Source organism: Passer montanus, unplaced genomic scaffold, assembly GCF_014805655.1.
Source record: "Passer montanus isolate IOZ18808 unplaced genomic scaffold, ASM1480565v1 scaffold2, whole genome shotgun sequence".
In the NCBI taxonomy this organism is placed as follows: domain Eukaryota; kingdom Metazoa; phylum Chordata; class Aves; order Passeriformes; family Passeridae; genus Passer; species Passer montanus.
In genome coordinates this window covers 2,652,062-2,676,486 of record NW_024366591.1, presented here as the reverse complement: position 1 = coordinate 2,676,486, position 24,425 = coordinate 2,652,062, and the positions used below count along the sequence as shown (strand labels likewise).

The 24,425-nt window shown below is 37.9% G+C and overlaps 1 protein-coding gene across 11 annotated transcripts in view; it reads left to right on the top strand.

Annotated features, from left to right (window-relative positions):
- The window catches only part of SOX6 (SRY-box transcription factor 6), a 375,549-nt gene that overhangs the window by 255,166 nt on the left and 95,958 nt on the right, over positions 1 to 24,425 (top strand). For 9 of the 11 annotated variants that reach the window (XM_039707456.1, XM_039707454.1, XM_039707455.1 and 6 more), the window contains one exon: positions 19,835 to 19,958. In XM_039707456.1, the coding sequence (XP_039563390.1) occupies positions 19,835 to 19,958 (124 nt within the window). The remainder of the gene's footprint in view (positions 1 to 19,834; positions 19,959 to 24,425) is intronic. The other 2 variants (XM_039707462.1, XM_039707460.1) reach the window with 1 other exon arrangement.

Here is a 24,425-nt window from a genome sequence, read left to right as displayed (position 1 = left end):
ACCTATAATGGAAGTTATTTGGCACTAGTATTTACACATTTTTTTCCTCCAGAAACTGAAGACACCAGATAAAACGGAGTGATTTTGTTTTAAACCACAAGAAATTAAATTTTTTTCTTAATCACATGTTCCAGGTTGCTAATTTCTAAATAAAATAAAGCTGTCCAGAGTTTAAATAAATTAATTAGATTGTTTTTACAATAATTGGTGAAAGATAGCATGTAAAAGGAATTGGAAATGTCCCTAGTAAGGACCATTCTTTCTTATGTTTTGCAGAACTCTCCAAACCCATAAGTTAAACCAATTTTTGAATGTGATGACAGATAAGTTTCCCAGCAATTCTATTTGGCCACTACTAAGTATTTAGTGGTAAATTTTACATTGTTCACGTGTTTTGTTTTCTCATGGGCAATACTGAACCTCAAATATATCTTCAGGATCTTTGCTAGGTAACTTAGTTGAAGAAACAGATTTCTCTCTGATTTAACTGTAATATTGCTTGAACAACATTAACTGGCTGATGTGCAGTGAACCATTTTACTTTGGGAAAACAATGCTTACTTTTCCTCCTCCTCTGTTACCCACATGTTTTGCCAACAGTTGTTGCCATTGTAACTGATGAGAAGTTGAACCTTTCCTGAATCAAACTTTTCTTTTTCTTTCAACACTGTTCCGTTTTTAAATGCTGCTGGTGCAGCAGTTACAGCTTGATTTTTGGAGTACTAGCAACAGATTTTGCTGCAGTTGTCTATCTTAAAGACTTATTTCCAGTGCATTCCCAGCATCATGCCTGCAATTTGTTTTCTGTGAACTCCAGCAACAACATAAGTCTGTAACACAATTCTGAAACATTCTTTACGTGAAACTCCCTCTGTGCCTTGCACAGAAACTGTGGCTGACAGAGTTGCAGCACCATTGTGTTTTCAGTCTTTCTTTAAAGGCAGTACTCTTTATTTTTACCAAAGACTTGAAATACTTGTGTAGAGCTTTCCCAGTTTTATGAAAAAGATTTTTTTTTCCCTGAGCCATCTAAATGGGGGAAAAAAAAAGAAGCAAATTCTATGTATATTCAATGACCATTCATGGTAGCCCACTAATCTATGATACAGAGTTGCTATAGCTCCAAATGTTTCATATGTTTGAAAAAAACCCCTTACATTAGAGAAGAATAAAGACTACAGAATATATATATTAAGGCAGTCTGTATTTAATAAATATTTGTAGGTGCAAATGTCTCACTATTACAGAATCCACTTTTGAAATGATCTTTTATTTTTAAATGATCTCATGCCAGCCACAGGTACAGCCATATTTGTGGTTTCCCCCAGATACTGAATGATGCTCTGTAGTGGGGTCAAGCGCTCTCATGACATTTAACCATTGGAAACGAAAGAAAACATTTGTGGTGTGAAACAACAGCACATACTTGACCCTCCAAAGTATATCCATTTATAAATGGATAAAAGTGACTATTTAAAGTTGTTTTATAAGGCAACCACTGTGCCGGCCGAAAACCCCTAATTTACTGTTTGAGAAAGCAAATGATGTGTGGGTACAAGAACATGCATTTTTTAAGAAAGATCTGTGGTGTTCCTTGTGTTGCATTTGATCTTAGTGGTGAAACAACAAACCCGAGTTTTAGGAGGATGTTGCTGCCATCCTATTTTTAATTCACCATTATGTGTTAAAATAACCATTAGTTTCAAGTCAACAATCCCAGCCTTGCTTTCAATGGTTGCTCAGGTATTTCTTTTTGAAACCAGCTTATAATTTCTTTGTTTGTTTTGTGTGGGGGGTGCAGCCATAGATGTAGATTAGGGAGCTGGTGGTGCCTCAGCCACATTCCTTTCAGGATCCTATTTGCTGTGGGGAAGAGGATGAATGAATGAGAGAAAGCCTTATTTCACCCCCTTTCCTGGTCTCCTTATGCATATGGCAAGCTGTATCAAAATTTCAGTTGTTTAGGCTGCTACAGGAGGGTGTATTTTCACTTATCTTTGCTCCCCACTCAAACAAGTATGGCAATGGCATCCAACCTGGTTTTGTTTGAAATTTTTTTAATGCTCTTTAACTTCAAGCCTAATTATAGCTTATAAACATTAGTTAGTGTCAAAGTGCACTTGCTGCTTCCATACAGGTGAACTCTGCAGATGTTATAAAATAAGAGAAGTTGATTGGTTCTCAGGCAAAACAGACACTGAAATGTGGTTTTGAGGCATGGGAGATTTTCAGAGCATCTTTTTAAACAGTCTGGACATAAACAGATTAGTTGAAGACAACTTCAGTAAAGATAGCTCTCTTGAACCATCTACAAGCCTTTTGTCAAAGAAAGCTGAACTATGACTAAATCTGTGAGTGGTATGAATTATTAGGTGATGAATTTTAAAAGTAGTGTCCAGATGTAAATAGTGAAAGCATCCAAAATATTACTCAGCAGCTGCAAGAGCTATAGGAAAAGCTGACATGACAAATTTAGTCATTTCTTAATCACTTTCGTTAGGCAGTATTGTCAGTTCCAAGAGGCAAATTTTCGTCTTGATTTACGCCTATAATAGAAATGGCTGAAAACTGAAAAGTTCTCAAAACTGTTTACTTACAAAACACCTTTTAAGTCAATTTGGAAGCTTCCTATGACCTAGAAGTAATGTTCCTTACACATGGGGAATTCAAAAGATACTGTTTTAGACAGTTTATATCAACAAAGCCTTTTCTTCTGCCTAAAAGAGTGACCTTAACATGTGCACAAGTGGTAAAAACAGGTTTAAATGTATTATTTACAGCTATATCAAAATTTATTAATTAGTTACCTTTGGTTTAAATAAAATTGATTGTTAAAGCAGAAGGTAGAGGTTGGTATGAATTCTATTCTGCAGCAGCTTTCAGATAAAAGAAGCAGTGACCCAACTCATTAGCCCTTTGATTTAATATATTGACACTTGGGTACGAATAATTCCGTTTAGTGGCTTCTGCTTCCCAGGGATCAATTTAATTAGTTATAAAATGTGACTTCGTGTCAGGAGCCAGAAGAAATGCTGACGTTAAATAAAGTCATACGCAATTTAAACAATAAAGCTATCGATGCCTGGTTAAAAGTTAATGATGCACAAAAAATGGCTTAATAGAGACAACCTCAGCAATGAAAGTGATGGTAGGAAAATTAAGCTAAGTGGATGAATGAGAAATGGTGATGTTGTTGGATTGTTAAAACAAATTCATGGATGGCCTGATGGTTCATTTCATAGTACTGTATGTTTCTGATTTAAATACATGTTTGAGGCAAAGCCTGTACTTTCATATTAGGAGTGACAAGAAGTGGTCTGAATGCTTTCTCCTTTAGATTCTAGAAAAGGACAAGACAATTTACCTGTGCACATTCATCTTTGATGTATCCCTCTGGGATATCTTGGCATGACACAATATTAACCATAATGGCCTCCTATTATAATATTACAAGTACTAATATTTGCACAGTTGGTTGAGACCCCAGTCAGGATCACTGTCAGGTTCTGGTAGGTGCTGCTTACATAGTGTACAAATAAGGAAGGACAGTTCATGCCCTGAAGAAGGGAAGAATTTAATGTTAAAGAACTATATCCTTTCAAAACCCATTTAATGCTGTAGATGTAATCTACTTATGTTACCTAAGTAGAGTAAGAGGGTTTGGTGAAGAAAATAACAACCCAGAAAATTACAGTTTGCCCTTCCTTTTTCCTTCTGTCAGTCCTTATGAACATACAGATGGACTGGAGTCCTTCAAAACTGATTCCCTTGTTTTCTCAATTCCCTGGTTTGCTTTGAGCGTGGCAAGGTAAAATCCTTGCTAAATGTCTTAAATAATAACCTCCAAATCCATATTCAGATACCGGGCCAAATTCGTAAGAAATAATTCTTGTCTTTTTATGGGTATCACACAAGGATTTTCCAAGTTACTGTGCGTTGTTTCTATTTCTGTGAAACATTGCTCCAGTTTAATAGTGAATTGGTATGGTCACCTCTTTTAAAGAGGTACAAACACTTATCTGAATATGCTGAATAGATGCTGGATCAAAAAATAGGGACAAATGTGATTTCTTAGCTTAAAAATGTACATTAGACAAACAGTGTCTGACATAGAAAATATTATTAGAACTAGCACAAAAATCTTTTCATTTGCTTGTAATTTATCACTTTTAAGATGAGACTGGAGCTAGTCCACCTGTGAGGAAAAAAAACTGGTATCAAAATGACCTGATGCTGAGCTAAGCCAGGTTACGTTTCCATTTCTAAGAATCCTTTCAGAGGCAGACAGATTCTGTTTAGGAAGACCAACTGTGAAAACAGACAGTAGCAAAGGGGGCAATCAGATAATAATTTTTAACGATTGTACACAACCTGATTCATCCACAGACTTCTGGGAAGCTCGAAGGGGAGCAGCAGGCAGCAGTTATTACCTGCTAAAAGCATTAACAGTGGCTACGGTAACTCGCCGAAGGACAGAGGGGATATGCCTCAGAATAAAACCTCTGTGTGTCAGAGGGATTTTCAGACTGCACAAGAGTTATGTTTTTTTTACTAATGTTAGGCAAACTGTTTTGTCTTTGCATTGACTTTACATTGGCCGCAGCCTACACAGAGGGAACTGCTGGAAAAAAGGGGGACATTAATACTTTTTACTGTGTGCGGGCCAGCCAGTAGTTAGAGAGGGGGCCCATGTTTTCTTAGGGCTCAGATGGCAAAGCTAAGTATTCAGCCTACGGCAGGAAAAAAGTGCCTTTTTTGTTTTCTGGCTGGAGAGTCCAAGCATTCCCAAAGGAACACAATGAATGGCCCATTTTGTCTGACACTGTTTCGTAGACATAGAATTCTTGTTTTTTCATAATTATTCTTGCCCGTCACTGGGTGTGCACATGACATTTGAGCGTGTTTTAAAGTCTTAACACACTCATGTGCCTGCAATAAAGTTACTCATAACAATCCAGGCTTTCTGCAGACAACAGAGCAGGGTCTGTTGTTTTCACAAGTCACAGCAGCTGGGAGGCAATTGTGAAGACAACAGCTTAATCTAGCTGGAAAATACAGGAAGAAGAGAATATACACTCAATTTCCTTCCATATTATTGCAAACAATGCAGAGGGCTTTTTTTGTTGTGGCTTTTTCTTTTCTTTGCTCTGGGTGGTCTGACTGAAAATGTGAGTGGCATAAAATACACTAGTAAATGTACTTTGAATTTTCAACTTGTTGCATTTCTGTGTTCATGCTGATGTGTCTGAATCTGTTAAGGGGTGAGAATATTAATCTACATGAGCACTTTAAAAGTCATACAATAACAGCCTTATTTTGACCTCATCTACACAGTGTTTACACTGGTGTTGGTTTACAGCATATGTTGCAGTTGCTTCTGACTTACACTAGTATAAATGAAACTGGAACCAGGAACTTAGTAAAAATTTGGTTGCTGAAAACATCCATTTTAAACAACTTTATTGAAAGAAAAAAACAGAGCTAGGCAGTCTTAGACATTTGAAAGTTGTGTTTTAGCTTCTGTGTAAAAGGACAAGGGCACTCAGCAATTTGTTTCTTTATTGCGTGCTTCTGAATCTGTAGATTAATCATATTTGTAAATGCTTCATTTATTTCAGAAGCACATTTACAAACAAAGCATGCAATAAATTAACATGCAAACTCAGTTAAAAAGCATCATAAGGAGGCAGGGATCAGATAGTTTTTACCCTAGCTATATTTTCTGGTGAAGTTTTGTGAAATATTAGGGAAATTATCTTTTTTTTTTTTTTCTTAATGCAAAGGATAAAAAATGAAAAGGAGCATATACTCCAGTTATTTTGTCGACACCAGAAGGAGTAATATGCAAATTAACAGGAATCCTATTGCAGATGTGGGGGTAGCTTAGCAGTCACCATTAGATGTGGTTTCAGTGAGGGTAAATGTTCCTTTTAAAGAAAAGGTGATATTTATCCAATTGCAGTTAAGGTACCCTCCTTTCCTGCTCTTGGGAATGCTACATACAGCAGATTTCCAGTAACCATGGCAGACAACTCAGATGGGAAAGATTTTTATTATGCATAGCACAGAGGTTATAGCAGTGAGTAGTACCAGCAAAAGCCAGTCAGACAGTGAGCATGGAAAAGGAAAGAGAGATTTGAACATGGTCCAGGCTTCTGGGAGGGAGAATGGAGATGTATTCTGAAAAAATACAATATGAATGCTGAGGTGAGCTGGGTTTGTACTGCTGTTTGTAACCCTGCTGAAACAGGCACCTGTGGGGCAGCAATACCAGGGATGCAGGGTGAAAGTGCAATGGGTGTTGCTCTATTGCTCTGTTCAGTTGCCAAATAAAGCAGAGAGGAGTAACATCACAGAGACATCTGATCTGTCCTAAAAAGCATGGATGGACATTTCTGGGTCTAAGCATTAAATAATTTCTACATTTTACTGACCAACAGCAAGCAAAACCTCTTCCTTAAAATACATTACCACACCTTTCCCCTTCATGTCCCTTAAAAATTCAATACCAGCATAGTCAAAAATAGGCATGTGGATTAGCTGGTCTGTGCATCTCGCATTAATCCTGTTCAGCTCATTTGCCCTCACATCTCAGAAATTCTTTATTGGCATCCTATTTTCTTCTATTTTCTTCTGTTCCACTTTTGGAGTCAGATTGATTTATAAAGAGAAAAAGAAAACCCAAACCCCAATAATCCAAAAGGTATTTTCAAAGGGGCACCTAACTGAAATAGAAAATTGCATGCTGAAAAGTCTCATTTACCTGGAAACACAGTGGAGAAAATCATGGGCTAACAAAACAGGGAGTTTGGGTAAGAGAATTGTTTACTCTGAAGATACTTGAGTACAGCAGGAGGGTTTTGGAAAATCACAATTTTAATTTGTTTCAGCTGCATGTGTCTATCTTAAAAACCAGATGTTTGTAGGTGTCCTCATTTCCTTGATGTGGTGGTACTTTTATGTCTAAGCTTTTCCTGAATTTGTGACAATGACCACCCTAAAGACCAGAAAGCCAAATGTACTTCACTGTTGTCTCCTTCCTTATAATGGAAGTTTATTGGCAACTTTTGGCCATCACTTTCTTGGTATCAGTTACCTAAAAAGGAGAATTTTCTGCTGGATAGCTACCTTGCATACAAGAAAAGCTACCCTCCAAAAGAGACAAAGTGAGAGTTAATGCTAAGAGTTTTGTAAAGAGACTGAAGGTGAGGAGTGAAGAGATTAAGGGAAGGAGAAAAAAAATTATTTGATAAATAGAAGAGACAGAAAGAAATCCTGCAATTATAGATGTGAGTGATAGAATGATTTTAAAAACATTTTATTTTTGTTACTCAAGTAACTAAGATTAGCCCAGCTGCCTTCTTCACTCAGCAGCAAACTTGTTAAATGTATCATGCTCAAAGTAAAACTCCTGATAAAGGTGGTCTGCCCAGAGGAAATGTTGCAGAAACACAGGTTTTATGTGTCCCAGGAAGTAATTTAAATGGAGACTATCCAGGAGTACAGCAGGGGAATTGTGCAAATGGATGCATCTAAGAACACAGAAATCCTGAGTGAGGGAAGAATGTCCTCTCTATATACATATATATAAAATATGTGTATAATTAAGATTATTTGTAAAGAAGATATGTATAGAAATGTGTTACAGATATATATACAGATCTGTCTAGTCTATATGTACCTCTGTATATGTAGAATATGTTTATATATTTATAACATAAAATACATAGATATAGCCACACAATTAATAATTTATATATGTAGAAAAATAGATATTAACTCTTATAAAAAAATTCTAATAGGAAAGTTGCTTCTTGTTAAGATGTGTGACTTTATCAAGGCAAGTACTACACACAAACTTCCACAGTCCACTTTTTAAGAGAAAACAAATTTCCCTAAAGTCATCTTCAATGTACTTAAACGTTGTTAACATGTGGGCATGGTGCTGGAGAACTAAGGTGCTACAGGTACACACTCTGACATATTTTGCAGTTATTTCCGTGTGGCAACACCAAAATACTGTGCTTCAAAACAGAGCACTGTAGCTTACAGGTAAACACAGATGTAAGAACTGGAACAGAGCTATTGAAAGAAGCTTTTTGTCTTCTGCTCTGATTTTGGAAGCCTATTTGGAAGGGTATTTTTGTAGAAATCTTTCTCTTGCTTCCTGATTACCCAACCCAATGACCAAAATTATGACAGGGATAACTTTCTGGATCTGGCTGTTACTAGGACATGCCATTGCAGCTCACAATTTTGCAAGGTTTTATTAAATTAGCCTGCTGTTGGACTCTCTACCACCAAGTCAGCCCTCATCCTTACTCTAATTTTTTTTTCTTTCTCTCTCTTTCATTCATCTTCCAATGAATAAAAAGTGTCAGCACTAACTAGTTCCTACTTTGTGAAAAAAAGTAGCACTTCAGCTGCTCCTGCAAATTCTTTTACCCTCTGAGCAGTGATTAATATACAGGTTTAAGAAGAATATTTAAACAAAACCTGGAAAAAAAGGAAAAGAGCAAATATGCAAGCTAATGGTGTACCCTGAGGTGAGCAAAAAGCATTTTTTTAACAAGCCAAGCATAGCAAAAAAGCTATTCTACAGTGAAATTAATAATTACCAGAAAGATTTGCTAGCATTATTGTTGTATCCTTTATGAGAATATGAGTAACGTGTTTAAAAAACATGGGAAGTGTGAATCAAAGCCCAAAGATTCAAAACGGTCTCTAATTTTTAATGTGAATTCTATTCATATGCCCCTGGTGCATAGCCTGAAATACAGTCTGTGGATAACAACTGCCTTAGAGTGGTGCCACTTAACCTGAAAATTGTATCTGTTCCTCTGGTAGTGTGGATTTCTAATTTCCTTCACCATCCTGTTTTAACAAAGCTTTAAGGCAGAAGGGCATCTTAGTGCCACGTGTAGTAGGTGCCTGGCTATAATACATGATTTCAGCTCCAAATATTTTCTGAAGGCAAGGTTTGTTTATTAACTGAACCCCATGCTGAGATTCAATCAATCTAATACAGGCTTAGTTTGAACATTCAAACGTATGCCCATACATCTTGGGCATATATCTTACATAATGATGTTGGCCCCAGACATCTTTCTGGGTTTGTTTATGTCTGTTATGGATTCCCCTCATTATCCATGCTGTTTGAGGGATTCCCTATGGATTCAGCCAGTTTATTGCATACTTTTTTAATTTTATGCCAAACTGAATGCTCTGAGTGGCAGCTCGTAGGGTAGCTCCGTTACAGCTTCCTCTCAAACCCAGAGATGAATGCTGTGATTAAGGTTAAATAAAATAATATGGAAACCAACATGCTGCAAAAGGGTATGGAAGAGAATGCCCCAGGAGAGGCAGGAGGGTTATAGAAGTAATGTGAACGATCAAACACTAAGATGTTGCCTACTCTTCCTATTTCTTTTCCTTTTAATTATGATTAACCATTAGAGCAACAGTTTTGTGGTTTACAAGATCTTCCTTATTGAGCATCTGTATTAATAACACTGGGAAAGCTCATTTATTAAATTTCACTAGAGTGAAGGGATGTTTGAACATGCCAGTTGCTGAGCACATCTGTGTGTGCACACAACTCCCAGTAACATTAACTGGAGGTGCATATGCAGATCAGCAGAGAATGGAGTCTTAAATATAGAAAGACAAGAATGCTATGGACCACAGTGTTCTTGGGAGTCCTGCTCCACTGGAGTAAATTTCTGAGGCTCTCCTCCTCAAACATTGCCCTTCTCATATTCAGTATATAGCACTCACTTAGTTTTTGTAGCAGAGTTTACTGGGAGTAATATATGGCCAGAAGAAACTCAGGCTAAAGGACAGGTTTTACTTATAAAGCCTTTGCATTATGGAAAAGGTTGTTTTCAATCTGAAAACTCAGATTTATAAACACTTAATTCATCAGTTCCCCGTGCCTTTCATTTGAAATAAACAGCCAGCAATATTATTTTAAAATAAGGCAGAAGGTGTAACAAAAATGAAGTAATGTTTTGAGAAATAGGTGATTGATGATTAAAAAACAGAGAGAGAAGGGGTGGGGGGTGTCAGTCCGGCATTCATTAGTCAGGCAAAACTTTGGTTTGAGCATGCATTAAGTCAGGAAGACCAGACAGTGTGTCTGCAAAATGATTCTTTCTTTGAGAAGTAGTCTCTCAAAAATATCCCCTTGTTTCTTAAAACTAAAGGCATCCTTTGACCGACTTAGTTGTTTTATAGCTATTGATGCTAGAGAAAACAAAAGAAACTTTAAAACCTGGAAACATAAACATCATTGAACCATCCCCTTTGAAAGAAAAAAAGAAAAAAAAAAGGAGGGGAGGAGGGGGCTGGTGTGGAGGGGAGAGTGAAAAAAAAAAAAGAAAGAAATCACAGTGGATGTTTTCCAGGAGGGCACATGCTATGCTGTGCAAAGGGGGCTAGGGTAACAAGAAGTCATCTATTCTTGATTTCTTGAGACAGCTAGGGCTTTGTGCCTTGTGTAGTTTCTACGTTTTAAGAGCTTGTTCTGTGTAGCAGAAATAATACAATAAATGGGTTTAACCACATTTGTCTCAGCTAGACAGTCTGCTTTGTCAAAGATTGCTGGTACAACATAAACAAATTATGTGTTTGTAGCGCGTTTCAATGAAAGCCTATCTAACAGAGCGGAGATTGTGTTTCGGCAGCTGTAGATTTAATCTCCTACCTGTCAGTTAAAGCAGGCATTTCCTGAGCAGATAAGGCCTGGCTGCAGAGGGGGAAGCGGCCACAGCTGGACAAAGGGCCATTGTTACGGGCTCGCAGCCGGTCCGCGGCCGCGGCTCCGGGCGGGAGCGGCGGCTCCGCCGAGCGCTGCGGGCGGCACCGCCCGCGGGCATCGCCCCGGCTGCGGGCACTCCAGCCAGCCCTGAGCCGGGGCTCCGTCCCGAGGGCCGCCACAGCTTCCCGCTGCCCGCGGCTCACCGCCGGCCGAAAGCGCGCCTGAAGTGCCGCTGGAGTTTTGACAAATTGGGGAGAGGTGGAAAATGGCAAGATTGGCGTTCCTGCTGGAGAGGCGGGATGCTCCGCAGAAAAGGCAGCGCGGCAGTGTGGTTTTATATCTGAGCCATAGATGTTGCTGGAATTTTAATACCTGAAGTTGGATAAGAAATACCCAGTGCTCGTTTTAAAGATTTCCTGATTTCCTGCCTTGTTTTACCTTTTTAATGGTTCTGTTCTTTCACAATGTTTTTGTAGATTAATCATAAATGCTGTAGAGGGTTGAGAAGCCCATAAAATCCACTGGAGCGAGACAGTTGGTGTAGGAAGCACTCGGGCTGTATGGATGTCACTGGAAGTTTACAAACTCTGGCGCTTGCTCCCAAATTTGCAATAATTACCATGTACCAGCGGTGGCAATCGCCTCAGTCATACTGTGTAAACACACCAGTTCCTTGGATCCTTTTCTGAGTAAAGACGGTCAGATCATGCCAAAATCTGAGGAATCCTAGGAAGAGATGGAACAAATTAATTTTTGCATGCAATCAGTATTCTGATTTGACTTTGATCTCTAGATGCAGGAGTTTTCTGCATTAAGCTAGTTCTCCACATAATTGCCTTTGATAACCCTTTGTGTTTCGATCTAAACACTCCATAAACATCATACAATCTCTGGAAGTTATCTAGGTTACTATTCTGCATTAAATAGCTTTCAAAAATATACAGGAGCAGGAATATTCTCACTGGATGTGAGTAACTCCTTTGACCTAGTCTCTTGAATATTATGCATTTAGGCTTGAGGAAAAATAGCAACACTTGCTTCTCCTTCTCTTTGAATTGATTCCTCTTTATTATAAATACCAGTAGATATGAGCCACACGACTGGGTGGAATGGGAAAAATGTCTCCTTCTTGTACCTGTGCCTCACCTCCACCCTTGTATCCTGCCTTATGTGAGTTGGAGGTTGATGTTGGAGGGCTAAACTGTGCAGTGGTGGCATGGACCAGCTCAAAACTGCCTCTTGCTTTTCCAACAGAGCAGGTCCCTCCTCAGCCCTGGCTCTGCACCTCCGGTGGCTCTTGGTACAGCTGTGTGGTGAGATGTAAAGGTTTGCAAGCAGCAGATTACAATGGAATTGGTTCTTATCCACCACACATCACCACTTCTGCCACTGGAAAAGAAACCCAGGTCTCTTTGAGGGTCCTCCTGTGTAAACTGTAGCTGTAATACTCTCTCCTGAATGAGTCTTTGGTCTTGAGTTAATTAATACTTGTAAAGTATGTAGTAGTCTTTATGTAGTGACATTATAATATGGATTATCTGTGAGACTATAGAGAGCTTTAAAATATTATGTTGCTCAGGATGAAATTCTTCCAACAGTGAAGAAAATGGCAGAATTTCCATTGTCATTGGTGCCCCCCCTGAATTTCTGATATATTCTATATTTGTTTAAATATATTCTGTTTTGTTGCACTTTTTTTTTACCTCTATGGTGCAGAAGGATTTTGATCAGATCAGTTTTTGGTTTTATTCCTACTTCTGCTGGACATTCTCTTTAAAGTGAAAGACAGTAATTCCTTTACTAACCATCAGTTTTGTGGTCTGATATGAATTTTTTTATACCATACCTTGAGGGAATTAGTTGCATGTTAGTAACTAGTGATGGTTAGTATTAAAAAAGAAGAATTCTGTTTTGGAAAGACATGTGGGGAGAAACTCTGCTTGAAAGTAGCAATACCATACACAAATTTTAAAGCATATTTCACTCTAAATATTTCCACCAACAGGAAATGTCAGTGTACTCCAAAAATCTTGCACATTTTGATATCACCATTAAAACATAGCTAATAAGGGATTTCTAGCATAATTTATATTTAGATTTGAACTGAAGTAATGTAGCTTTCGTGTATAAAAAAATATCAACAAGTATCATTAGGCTGCAATATTTTTCTTATTTTGGCGTGAATAAGACAAGGTGCAAATGAGAAACATACATCTTCACTAGTCTTTGGAAATATCTGAAATAATTGACTTGCTCAGTCTTCTGTGATGGCTTGGTGACCACTAACTGTGACAATTTGCATAATAGTCCACTCTTCACTTCTGTAGAGATAACTGTTTGTATCTGATTAAAATTAGGACTGTTTTAGTTCTCTTGACTTTTCCAGAAGTTGCAGTAATAGAGATTTGCTGTTATGCTTTAACCAAACAAATGCACACATGGGGATAACAATATGCTGAGTTTATGCAGATTTTACAACACAAATCTGAATAAAATACCCACTAATAGACCCTTAAGGAGTAATAAACACACATGAATTTTCCTTAGTTGCACTTTAAAGTGATTTTAACATACTACTAGACCTTAACAATAATATTTAATTGACAAGATTATGCATTTGTATGGATTGAAAAGGTGGTAGATCTCTAATTCCAAATGAACCATAAATTCACTTTTGCATAACATGTTTTATTTATTTCTCTATAGCAGAGATGTTCTCCATCCCTCCTAGTGAGAGTTTCTTAAAATACAGACAATTTAAATAGATTTAATTACCATTTATCATAGTCCTAACTCCATGAGATCATCCTAAGTTGAATTCTATATTTCCAGATAGTTAAGGAGCTAGATAAAAACAGGGCAACATAACGAGAAGCTAATAGAAATTAAATGCTATCTAGTGTTTGAAACTGTTCTGTTTTCAGTGATGTTGTCAGTATTTTTCTGTAGCTTCCTGCTTTATTTCCCAAGTAGATGGAATTTAAGTTTATTTAATTTCGAGTTTTGACGTGGTGAGTAAAAAACATAATAAGAAATAAGGATGCTCTATTTTGCTGTATGATCATGGTTGCAATTTTCACATTAATGTTGTGGCCACTGCAGCAGACTTAAATCTCCAAATCATGCTGGTGCATTGGACAAATGGAAAAAAATGATAGGGGAAAAGAAAGAAGATAACAGTTACAATCCCCTTACAAATTCAATAGTGGGCTATGTATTTTTTCCGTATTATTTCCAGTCTGAAATGTTCTCACTTTGCAAGTCTATGGTATCTTTTTTACAGTTTATTTGCCAACACTTCCCCTGGGATCCCATTGGCAGACATTTTCTTTGTGGCTCATGTACTTTCACTGAGAGGAAACATTTTTCAATTAAACTGTAGATAATTAGATGGCAGATAAATTAGAACATAATATACCTCCCTATACAGACAGATCTCCAGTGGTTCTGTATTGCTAGCAGGAGCAGAAAGAAGTCTCTGAATAATTCTCAATGTGGGGGCTATATTGACATGATTTTCAGTGTCCCAGCTATGACACAGTGACTGGGGGGTCACTTTGGGTCTTCTGCAGCTTCTTTTTCCAGCTGCCTTTCCTCCTCCTGCTGAGTCACAGGTGCTTCCCTGGGATTATTCCCTAGAGGGGATTTCTCACTTAAGTGTTTGGGTCCACCCTCACTTATTACCTTTACATAAGAGCATGTTGGGCATTGATGGCCATTTAGCCAAATGAGCCTGGGGAGTTTATCAGTTACGTTGAGCAAAAGGCTCAGCCACACTTGCACACAAAGTAGCCAGATCCTTCATAACTGGACTGGACAGCTAACCCAGCCTTGTGGTCCCTTTGCTTCACCAGAACAGCACAAATAAAACAGTCACACCATTCAACTGTAACCAAAGACACTTAAAAAAAATGTACAATTCCTCTGCAGTTTTCCTAAATAGATAATTTCTGGGACCATGGAAAGGGTCAGGGATGGCATGAATTCATTACAATATTGGCAGAGCTGGGGAGCAGATTTAAGCTCAAACCTGCAGAAATCTTAGCATGTAGCTGCTTTTAACATTTACACAGTCCCTCTGACTTTCACATGTTAAGTTTTCATAAGAGAAGTCCCTACTTTGTGCAACATCTTGTTTGTGTTTTTGCAGCATCCCCCAAAATGACTTAGTCAAAATAAAATTTAAATTATCAAAACTTCTAGTATTTCTTGTCTTCCAAAAAACAACAAAGCTCAACACTAGTTACTGAAATACATAAAAATCTGACATTCTGGCACTACTACTTTTATATCATATTGCATAGAGACTATTTAAAATGCAGCTGAAGTAAATAGATATCATATACAGGATATTTAAAATCTTGCACTAATAGTTCTGGGAGCACAAACACTTCTTTCAGTGCCATTAAGACTTATTTTAAAATGAATCAACCTAAAATATAACCTGTTGAGCTATCAGTTATGGCTACCATGTTCTATCATATAAACATTTTGAGCAGTCTGAAAATGCACATCCTTACTTGATATACTGCCATTACCTGGAAATCTATTACACTGTAGTTCCTAAATGAGAGACTAGAAAATTTCCAACACATTTTTACTATGGAAATTCAAAACTCAGTGAGGGCTTACATTAAAACTGTAGTCTGGGTGTACCAAGTACTCAAGAATTTAAGAAGAAATTTAAATTTAAACTATGAGATGTCTAAATCTCCCTGTGAACAACTTAAGTTCCCACAGTGGCTGCAACATCACATGAACAAAAGGTTCTGTTCATCCTATACTATAGAAAAAAAAATAAATTCGGTAAATTCAAAGATTGGTTTCTCAGCTAACTTGTGTTGGAATAGTCTGTTAGATTCTCTGCAAATCTCAAGATTTTCACAGTTTGAGAAGAGGGTCCAGTGATCTAATTGGTTGAAGAAGGGGGTGGCACCGATTTTAAATAGTAAGGCTGGATTATTGCAGGTAATTAGAGCATATTTAGCCATTCAAACTGCTTTATACTAGTTCTGGATGTAATAAAAAAGAAAAAAATCTTTAAAGAAGGGATAAAAAATTATGATGATTGTTTGCTCTCTAGCAAAAAGATGGCACTTTTGCTCTTTAGTGAAGTAGACTGTGCACAGAGAGGCAGCTTGCGAAGTTTGATCTTCTAAAGGAAGAGGAATTCATCTGCCATTATAGGGTGGGATTATTTCTGCTTTTGAAACCTGTGATCCTCACAGCTAAGCAGAAATGTGTGAGCTGCTTCTTTGCTTCCAGTGCTGCCACCCTTTTCTCTGAATGCCTTTACTTCTCTGCTTGCAATGTTAGTTGTTGTAGAGGCAGCTTCGGTTTTTAGAGATTAAAACTCTTCCTCCTCTTCAATCTTGCTAAATGTGCTGTACTCCTTATCCAAAAGAGGCAGATCATTTTAATTCAAAGCATTATTTCTGTATAACATATCACTCTGGCTTACATTTTCCATGCACAACACTAACTATCAATGACTTTTTAACAAGGAGGATTGTTCAGCCAACTTCTGAGATTATCACTCACAGAACTGTAGGACAAAGCAGTGTAGATTTGCCCAGTTTATCAAACAGGCCACCAGCTTTTATTATTTCAGGGAGAATCAAATTGGAAGTTGCTTCTTGAACTAATCAGGGCTGATTTGCTCTAAAGTTGCTTCCTGACTTAGATCTCAGGCAAGGAAGTGCTGTAATCAGTTCCCAAGGGCCGTCAGAGTTGTGATGGGATATTAAAGGAATGGTACACTACCTTTAAAATGTTCCCTAATCTTGCAGATTTTTGTGTTTAACACAGTTAAACCTGAGCTTGTTGTATAGAAACAAAGATTAATTTCATGAGGTAGACTTATGCAAGATTCGAATGTACTTGAGGCAGCAGAACTGAATTTTGGAGAGAATATATTCCAGTCTCCTCCAGGGTTTGCACTTTCAGCTAAAAATACAGACTGGCAGAATTGTTCAAAATCAAACATTTACTACCCATCAAAAAAATCCCCCAAAACCAAAAAACGACCAAACCCAAAAAAACACCCAAAAAAACACCCTCAAAAAACCCCCACAAACCCAAAAAACTTCATGAAAGAGAAAATTAGTCCCCCTGAGTGTCTCTGTTTGCATATTAGCCCATAGCATGGGCTCTGCCAAGTTACTCTCTGACTGACTGCTGCAGATGCTCTTTCTCAAGTATTCTGAGTGAGATCTTTAGTGCAAGTCTTTGGGGACAAACAATAGCACCTGTTCCTCACAAGATAGCAGCCCAGTTAGTCCATTCATGTATCTTTAATGAAGCTCTGGGGCAGATGGCAAAAAATGGCATCATCAACGACAGCACAGAGGAGACAAAAGGGGAAAGTGCCGATCCAACAATGTGCTATTTTTACGAATGGGAAGAGACAGAGTCAGAGTGTTTCTTGGGCATCTGCTCCCGTCTTGGTTTTCAGAAAGACCTGAGGAACATCTCAGCAATTAAAATTTCTGGGCATGTAGCCGATTTTATGAAGTACACCGATCAACCCCTCCTCCCAATTTCTCCCCCTCCTCAGTAAAATCAAACCCATCATCTTCATAATAATAAAACTCTCAGGAATAGAAATTGTCAAAAATTAAGGAGTTAACTGGATTTTTTTGCATTCATTTTATGTTTTTAATAGTTCTGTGATCAGTGATACTTTCACATTCTTTTCCTTTTGAGTGCTTATTTGTGCTTGTCTGTTGACCTGTGCTGTAAATGGACACCTATGTATATAATAATTCTGTGTGAAACCAACACTTACGTAGGAATTGTCTTTCATATGTGCCAGAGGGAAGACTTGTGGGAGGGAATGGTGGCCTTTCAATATGAGCTTTTTTCAGTCTGCTTAAGTCTTTTAATTGTAAATCCAAACTTACAAACAAACCTATAGTCAAAGTTATGCTGATTTATATAGACTGAAGACCTACTCCTGATTTCATAGTAGGAAGAATAGCAGATAGCCAGAACTTGAAATGGTAATACCCCACACTTACAGAAGTGCTTTTATTTGAGAATTTAAACAAAATCTATACAGCTGAGTAGATCAAAATCTACAGGAATGCATTGTAGGATTTGGTTATGATATATTTCAAATTATCTTTATGACACAATGGAGTGAAATACTGCAGTGGGTATGTTTGCACCTTCACTCAAACCACAGCACTCTGATCTCCTGTGTCTTGTGAGACTGTGTTGGAGTCTTGTACCTTGGCAGCTTCATGTAAATGCTTTATGTGGGGGATGTTTCTTATGATTTTGTCTCCATTTTATTAAACGTAATTTAGGAACTACTGCAAATTTTTTGTAAGTTGTATTCCATTGAATTTCTTCCTGTACAGTTGCTTCTATCAGACAAAGCCTGTGGTTTTCCTTTGCTGTGCTCCTCTAGAGCTAATGTATAGAAACACCAGGCAGGAAAACCAGCACCATTTTATCAGAGCTGAATGCCTGTTCTGGGCACATGGGGATCAACTCCAATCTGACCAAGTTTAATGCATAACCTAAAACACACAGCCAGGCTTACCTCAGCTAAAATGAGAGAAATAGCTGCGTAAAGCTAGTTTCTTTCACGCCCCAGTGCCGTAGCAGTAATTGCACAAAGACCTTTTTATTATAAGTTGATTTTCCTGAGGAATGGATTCAAAAAATACTGTAAAGTGTTTATTTTTTGCTTGACCTTTATTAACCTCCATCTTAGGGCTTTCCCAAGAGAAGAGTTGTTGGTAAATTAACCCTCATAGAGACACACAGTAGCATTTCTGCACTGCATCAACGGTTGTGAAAGTAATGGGGATATGACAAGAAAATTTGGCACTATTTAAACAATGTCATAGGTCAACATATGGGATTTGACCAAAAAAGTTTTTTAGGAATTAAATGCAAAAAATTGCTTGAAGTGTACTTTAAGTTTTTAATAGTGTTTAATTCCACCGATTTATGGTAGGATGAGGGAAATTTTTTTTCTGCCTAAACCCCTATTTTTTCCTACATTTATTAGCTTTGATATATAAAGCATTATATGTTTGCTTAACTGCTAATCAGAAAAATGATATCAAACCCTTGAGTATGTCTGGGGTTGAGGAGTGATGGATAAAAAATTCTTTGAGATCCTAGCCACTGTCTCTAAAACACAGGTACTGTAAATTAAGGAACTAGGAAATTACCTTATGGATTTAACAGGCATCATCTTATCACATAATTCTCTATATGTTGAATACAAATGCTAGTATAAGGAGAAGACTTTTTTTCTTTGTGCATGTTTGTGGTTTTTTGATACATTTATTACAGTCAAATTAAATTTGATATAGTAGGTTTTGTTCTGAAATGGTCTCTGAATGCAGCTCCATAATTACCAAGCTACATGATAGCACATAAAGCTATAAAACTGCTTAGACATACAAGCAATTTATTTCTTATAGTGAGGTGTGTGTGGCAGAGTATGTTAGCTTGTTTAGCAGCCAAGATGTTGGAGCCTTAAATCTTAAGAGTTGTGTTGTTGACTAGAAGGCTCTTTAGTACTCTGGTGAGATTTTGAAAGAACATACCTGAGTTGTTGGTATTTATGCAAACCATGTTGTAAGATCTCAGAATTAAAATTTTCCTAAGGTTACTAAAATCTGAACATCAAGATACATACTGTAGTGTTAGGCTGCTTCTAAATGCTCATCACTGTGCGACCCAAGTTGAGAAAACCTGTGAAAAATTAATAGAAATACATACCACACTACTTTTAATAAAACCTTTGTTATGTTTTGTACCTTTTCACCTTGTGCCAGGGCAGGGAATACTAATTAAAATAAACCAAAGCGACGTAAAAGAGAACCAGGAAGAAATAGGGAATCGTGCAGTTCAGCGAGACTGTTACACCTTTGACACTGAGGGAAAACAATGTTTGTGAGGGCTTTGATGTGATAATGTGAAGTTGGCAGCGATTGCATTAAGGGGAAGGTTCCGTGGGACTGTGTGAACGCAAGAACGCTATCAGTGCTGGAGAAATACCTGTCAAGACAAATTTGTGCTATTTCTGATCAGAGGCTCTCTTCTGTTTAGCAGGTTCAGGGTCACATGCCTCCGCTCATGATCCCAATTTTTCCACACGACCAGCGGACACTGGCAGCGGCTGCTGCAGCCCAGCAGGGATTCCTCTTTCCCCCAGGAATAACATACAAGCCAGGTAAGCTCATGGGGATGCGAGGCCGTTGCACGTTTCAAGACGTGAACGGTAGCTTCTTGTGTGATCTGTCTCATACAGATGATACACAACAGGCATAGCTGGCTGGAAATTATGTGGAGCTTTTGCAACTCCACATGAAAAAACACTTCTGGATTGAAGGAGGTGGATAGACTGTTGGTTATTGGACATCATGATTTTTTAAACTTAATTTCCACAAAGTAATTTGCTTTAAATATAGTGCCCCACTTGCATAGCAATTTGCATCTGGCCTGCCCTATACAAAAGCTAAATGTCTTTAATTAATTCTGTTATCTTTAGAATATTTGTGTTTTGTGGCAAAATTCTTGCTCTTTTGTTTGATTTCAATCCGGTTAATAAAAGGTTTCAGTAGCTCAGTTCCAGTCATCATTCAGACTCCTAACAGGTCACATAACCTTGCAGTGAAATATGTTTTGAGATGATTTAGCAAATGTTATGATTTCTTTCTTTTTTTCCTCTGAGTTTACAGGACTCCTGGGGAATTCAATTAGGGATATAATGGTTTGAAGCTACTTTCAGAGCCTCCTTGTAAACAGGGCTTTAAATGTTTAAAGACACTTTGCCAAAGGAATTCAATGTAGGAAGATATTTAAGTAAATAAAAGTCAACCTTATTTTCATTTGTACATTCTTTGTAAGTGACCTCAGTCCAGAAGCAGCAACCTTATTTTGCTCATTAATAGTATTCTCTGTCAAGCTGCCTTTAGCATATTAACCTGATAACTAATAACTACAAAACATAAATAACAGGGGTTTTTTTTATTCATTAAATATGAAGCGTACAAAGTAAAGCATTGATCCTGTTCCCACTGATATTGGTGGTGCTTTTGCCGTTGACTGCGACAGGAATGGGGTCAAATCCAATGTAAAGCCTCATAACAGATTATGTAAACAGCATGCTAATTAAAAGCCAGGTTGAACCTAGAATCTTTTCTAGCAAGTTTACTTAGTAGTAGATGAAGTGGGGCCAAGCAGGATTTCAGCAAGTATTTCCGTTTGTCCCGCTGCCTTCTGGCTCTTTAGTCCAGAGACGTTCCTCTTTAAACACAGATTTTTGTCTAGCTATCTTACTTTCAAGTTTTGAAATACAAAAGTTGATTTGACAATTGTCTGATTTGACAAACTGCGCCACCTCACAACAGTTAGGGACCAAAGACAAACGGTTGCCAGTTGTGGAAATTACCTAAAATGCCCTGGGTAAATCTTACTTCTCACAGACAAGAGAAATGCTTTCCTCGTTTTCCCTGTTTTAATCTGAGATGCTTTCCGAGTAGTGACTGTTAGTGACTAAGCTGATGGTTGTGCTGCCCCCTGAAAGGCATTGTGTCATTGTGTTAAATCACGTGGTGTTAATTTTGGCTCAGAGATTTATTGGTACAAAATGAGTTAAGAAGAAGAGTTACCAGCACGTTTTCCTGAACATGACCAATCTTCTGGACTTATTCTACAGTGTTCCTCATCTATCTAGTTAGTTAGTACCTATCTAACTTGATCCCATTGGCCTCCTAATAGGAGGTGATGCAGCTTTAGGGCATTTCCTTACTTCACAGAATGCAGAAAGAGAGATGTGTAACAAAAGTTAGAAGAATGAAATGCAAGAAGAAGCCTAAGCCTAGATATCTTGGAAAGCAATGAAGCTGTTTGCTGGTGTTAGTGATTTAATTCCAGATGATGCTAGTAAAAGGCCAGAAGTCACAATGATCTGATTATAACCAGTAGCTTTAAATAAGTTAGAATTTAAATCTTTATATATATTTATATATTTAATATATATATTTAATTCTACTGCATGTGTGGCAGAGGTAGCTGGGCAGGTCAGTAGCTTCTGTCAGAGACACATTATGATAAAAAAATGCTATAACTAACACTTGGTATTGATTAATTCCTATTTTTGGCACTCTCGGCACAGTAGTTAAGGAATTAATGAAACTGGAGATTAAGCTATACTCTTTCATAGAGAGGGTTCTTCAAAGTCATTTCTGAGGAATATTTATGAACTTGACTGCTACTACCTGTACTCTTCTACTTTTGTGAGAAATGAAACTTTCACATGCAGAACTGTCAGGTTAGACTTGCTGGTACCTCTGTGGGAAGACAGGAGATGGATTAACCCTTCAGATGCTTACAAATTTCTTTTAGGTTACATCTTTAGCTTCTATTATATTTTACTGCATTTTGGCATCGGCAAGACTGCCAGTTTTACTTGACATTCAGAAAATACAGTGAGAGGCATTTCAATAAGAGCAGCAGTGGGGACTAAGTATGTTTGAAAGTGACTGTGTAATTTAGGGAATGTCGAATATTGTGTGCACAGTCACTTAATTTGCTTTGCCTGCAAAACAGGCTAGATATAAGCTGGCTCCAAAGTGGGAGCACTGCAGCAGTGTTAGTGTGACAGGACAGAAGTTCTGCCTTGGTGTACAAGCAGGGGTATGATTATGTGTCCATGTCCATGCAGAAATATCTTCCTGGGCTAAATTGGGGACCAATTTCATGGCTGTTTAGTTCAATGCCAAGGTAGCAGTTACTGAGTACTGCTGCAGATTTGCACACAAATGCTAGGCCTTGGAGGAACAAAATGGTATTCTTTAGCAAAATAGAGTAGTTTGTACACTCAACTGAAGGTTTTGTAGTAGAGAGGAGAATTTATTAGGTTCTGAGGCCCTTCTAGTACATGTCTTGCTGCTCATGAACTTCTGAGATCAGCAAATCATTAGGAGCAGAAAACTTAAGGACTTGCTGATACACAGCTACGATAAAGTCTGACAAGAGAAACTTTCCTTCTGCCTGGCAGAAACTATAACACTGAGATGGCTGTAACCCTCCCCCCACAGTATTTTGGAGCTCTAGGAGGTGAAACAGGCCAAAGTTAGCAAGTGCTGATGACAAGTAATAATTGCATTAGAAAAAAAATCCCCAAAGTCCCATGCTTCCTTATGTATCTCAAAGTCATGTAATATAATTTTCCGGCATGGTAAGTACTAATTGAGAAATCAGAGCTGCATAGACCACCTAATTAATTTTTTATACATATTTCAGTATTTATACTGTATACCGGATTAATTAAAACTTTAGGGCGCTGTGCATCTCAAATGACTGTTGTGACTATTGACCTGCAGGCGTTTGACGAGCCTCGTAGAGTACCTGGTTGTGGGGGTTGCCACTTATTCCAGGGGGAAGCTGAGAGTGGCAGCTGTTAGGAAGCTAATACTTGCCCAGAGATGCTACACAGTTAATAGAATTATTTTGCATTCCGAGGAGAGCAAAGCAACTGCGCTGGCTTTCTGACTGTGACCACTACACTTACAGCTTGGAACTGGTGGGCAGCATGGGTACCATTATACCTCCTCTCCCACTGCAATTTTCCCTTCATTTAGCTAAACACGTGCATCCAGAAAAACTTAGTGGGCTGGAGTATCCTTGAACATGATTATTGTGTCCCCATTAGCGCCCTGGGTCAAGAGGACAAGGCAGTGAGTAGGATGAGGAAGATGAGGATAAAGGAAGGGCAGTTCCCTCCATATTTCAGTGACTAAAGCATTGCTTCAGTCAAGTTTTGTGGCTGAAAGGGTACAGGGAAGCAGGAAGATGATGGAATAAAGATATAGAGCAATGCTAGGTAGGAGCCAGATCATGAGCTGAGCAGATCTCAAAGAGAGCTGTGGTTTGCTCTAAGCAGAGAGTGGGAGGGATGATGTCCATGCCAATTGCATAATGGCAGTCCGTGAGACTTCAAAATGTATGATCACTTTTGCTTAAATATGTCCTGCAAATATTTTGTTTTGTATAATTTCTTTGCCAGATCTGGAAAGTATCTCTCAAAAAGATTATTGAAAATGAAGACATAGAGTCAAACTCAATTTAGACAGGTTTGTTGAGTGATATGCTGCAGTGTATTTTCAAAGCTTTTTTTTCATATTTCATACAAGAACGATATAAAGCCCATGATTAGTATCACCAAGAAACAGCTCCTGTCTACCTACCTAGAGCATTTGGCTTTATGCACAAAAATAATTTACAAGAGATTTTGCTATGTTGTTATGCAATGTGAAAATGGAAACTCTTTTCCTAGGCTGGTGGCAGAAACAGAGTCAACATTTTGGCCTGATTTCTGTTTCTAGTTGCACTTGGGCAAATCAGAGAAAGTAATATTATTAGGGAAAGCATGACAAACAAAACTGTCAGGCTTATTGTCATCAGGCTGGTCTTCAGAACATTCCAATAGTGTGAAATATTCGTCATCAAATTAATGAAACTTCTTGATTACTGTAGCTAATCCACATAACTCACATAATCTTAGATGTGCTAGATTTCTGATATTTGACATTGCAATTTCCATTTGGAATAGGTCTTTCAGAAGTTTTTCCTAAAGTTGGTCAGGAGGTTTAGATTTTCCATATCTAAGTGTTCTTTTTTAGGTAAGTAAGCA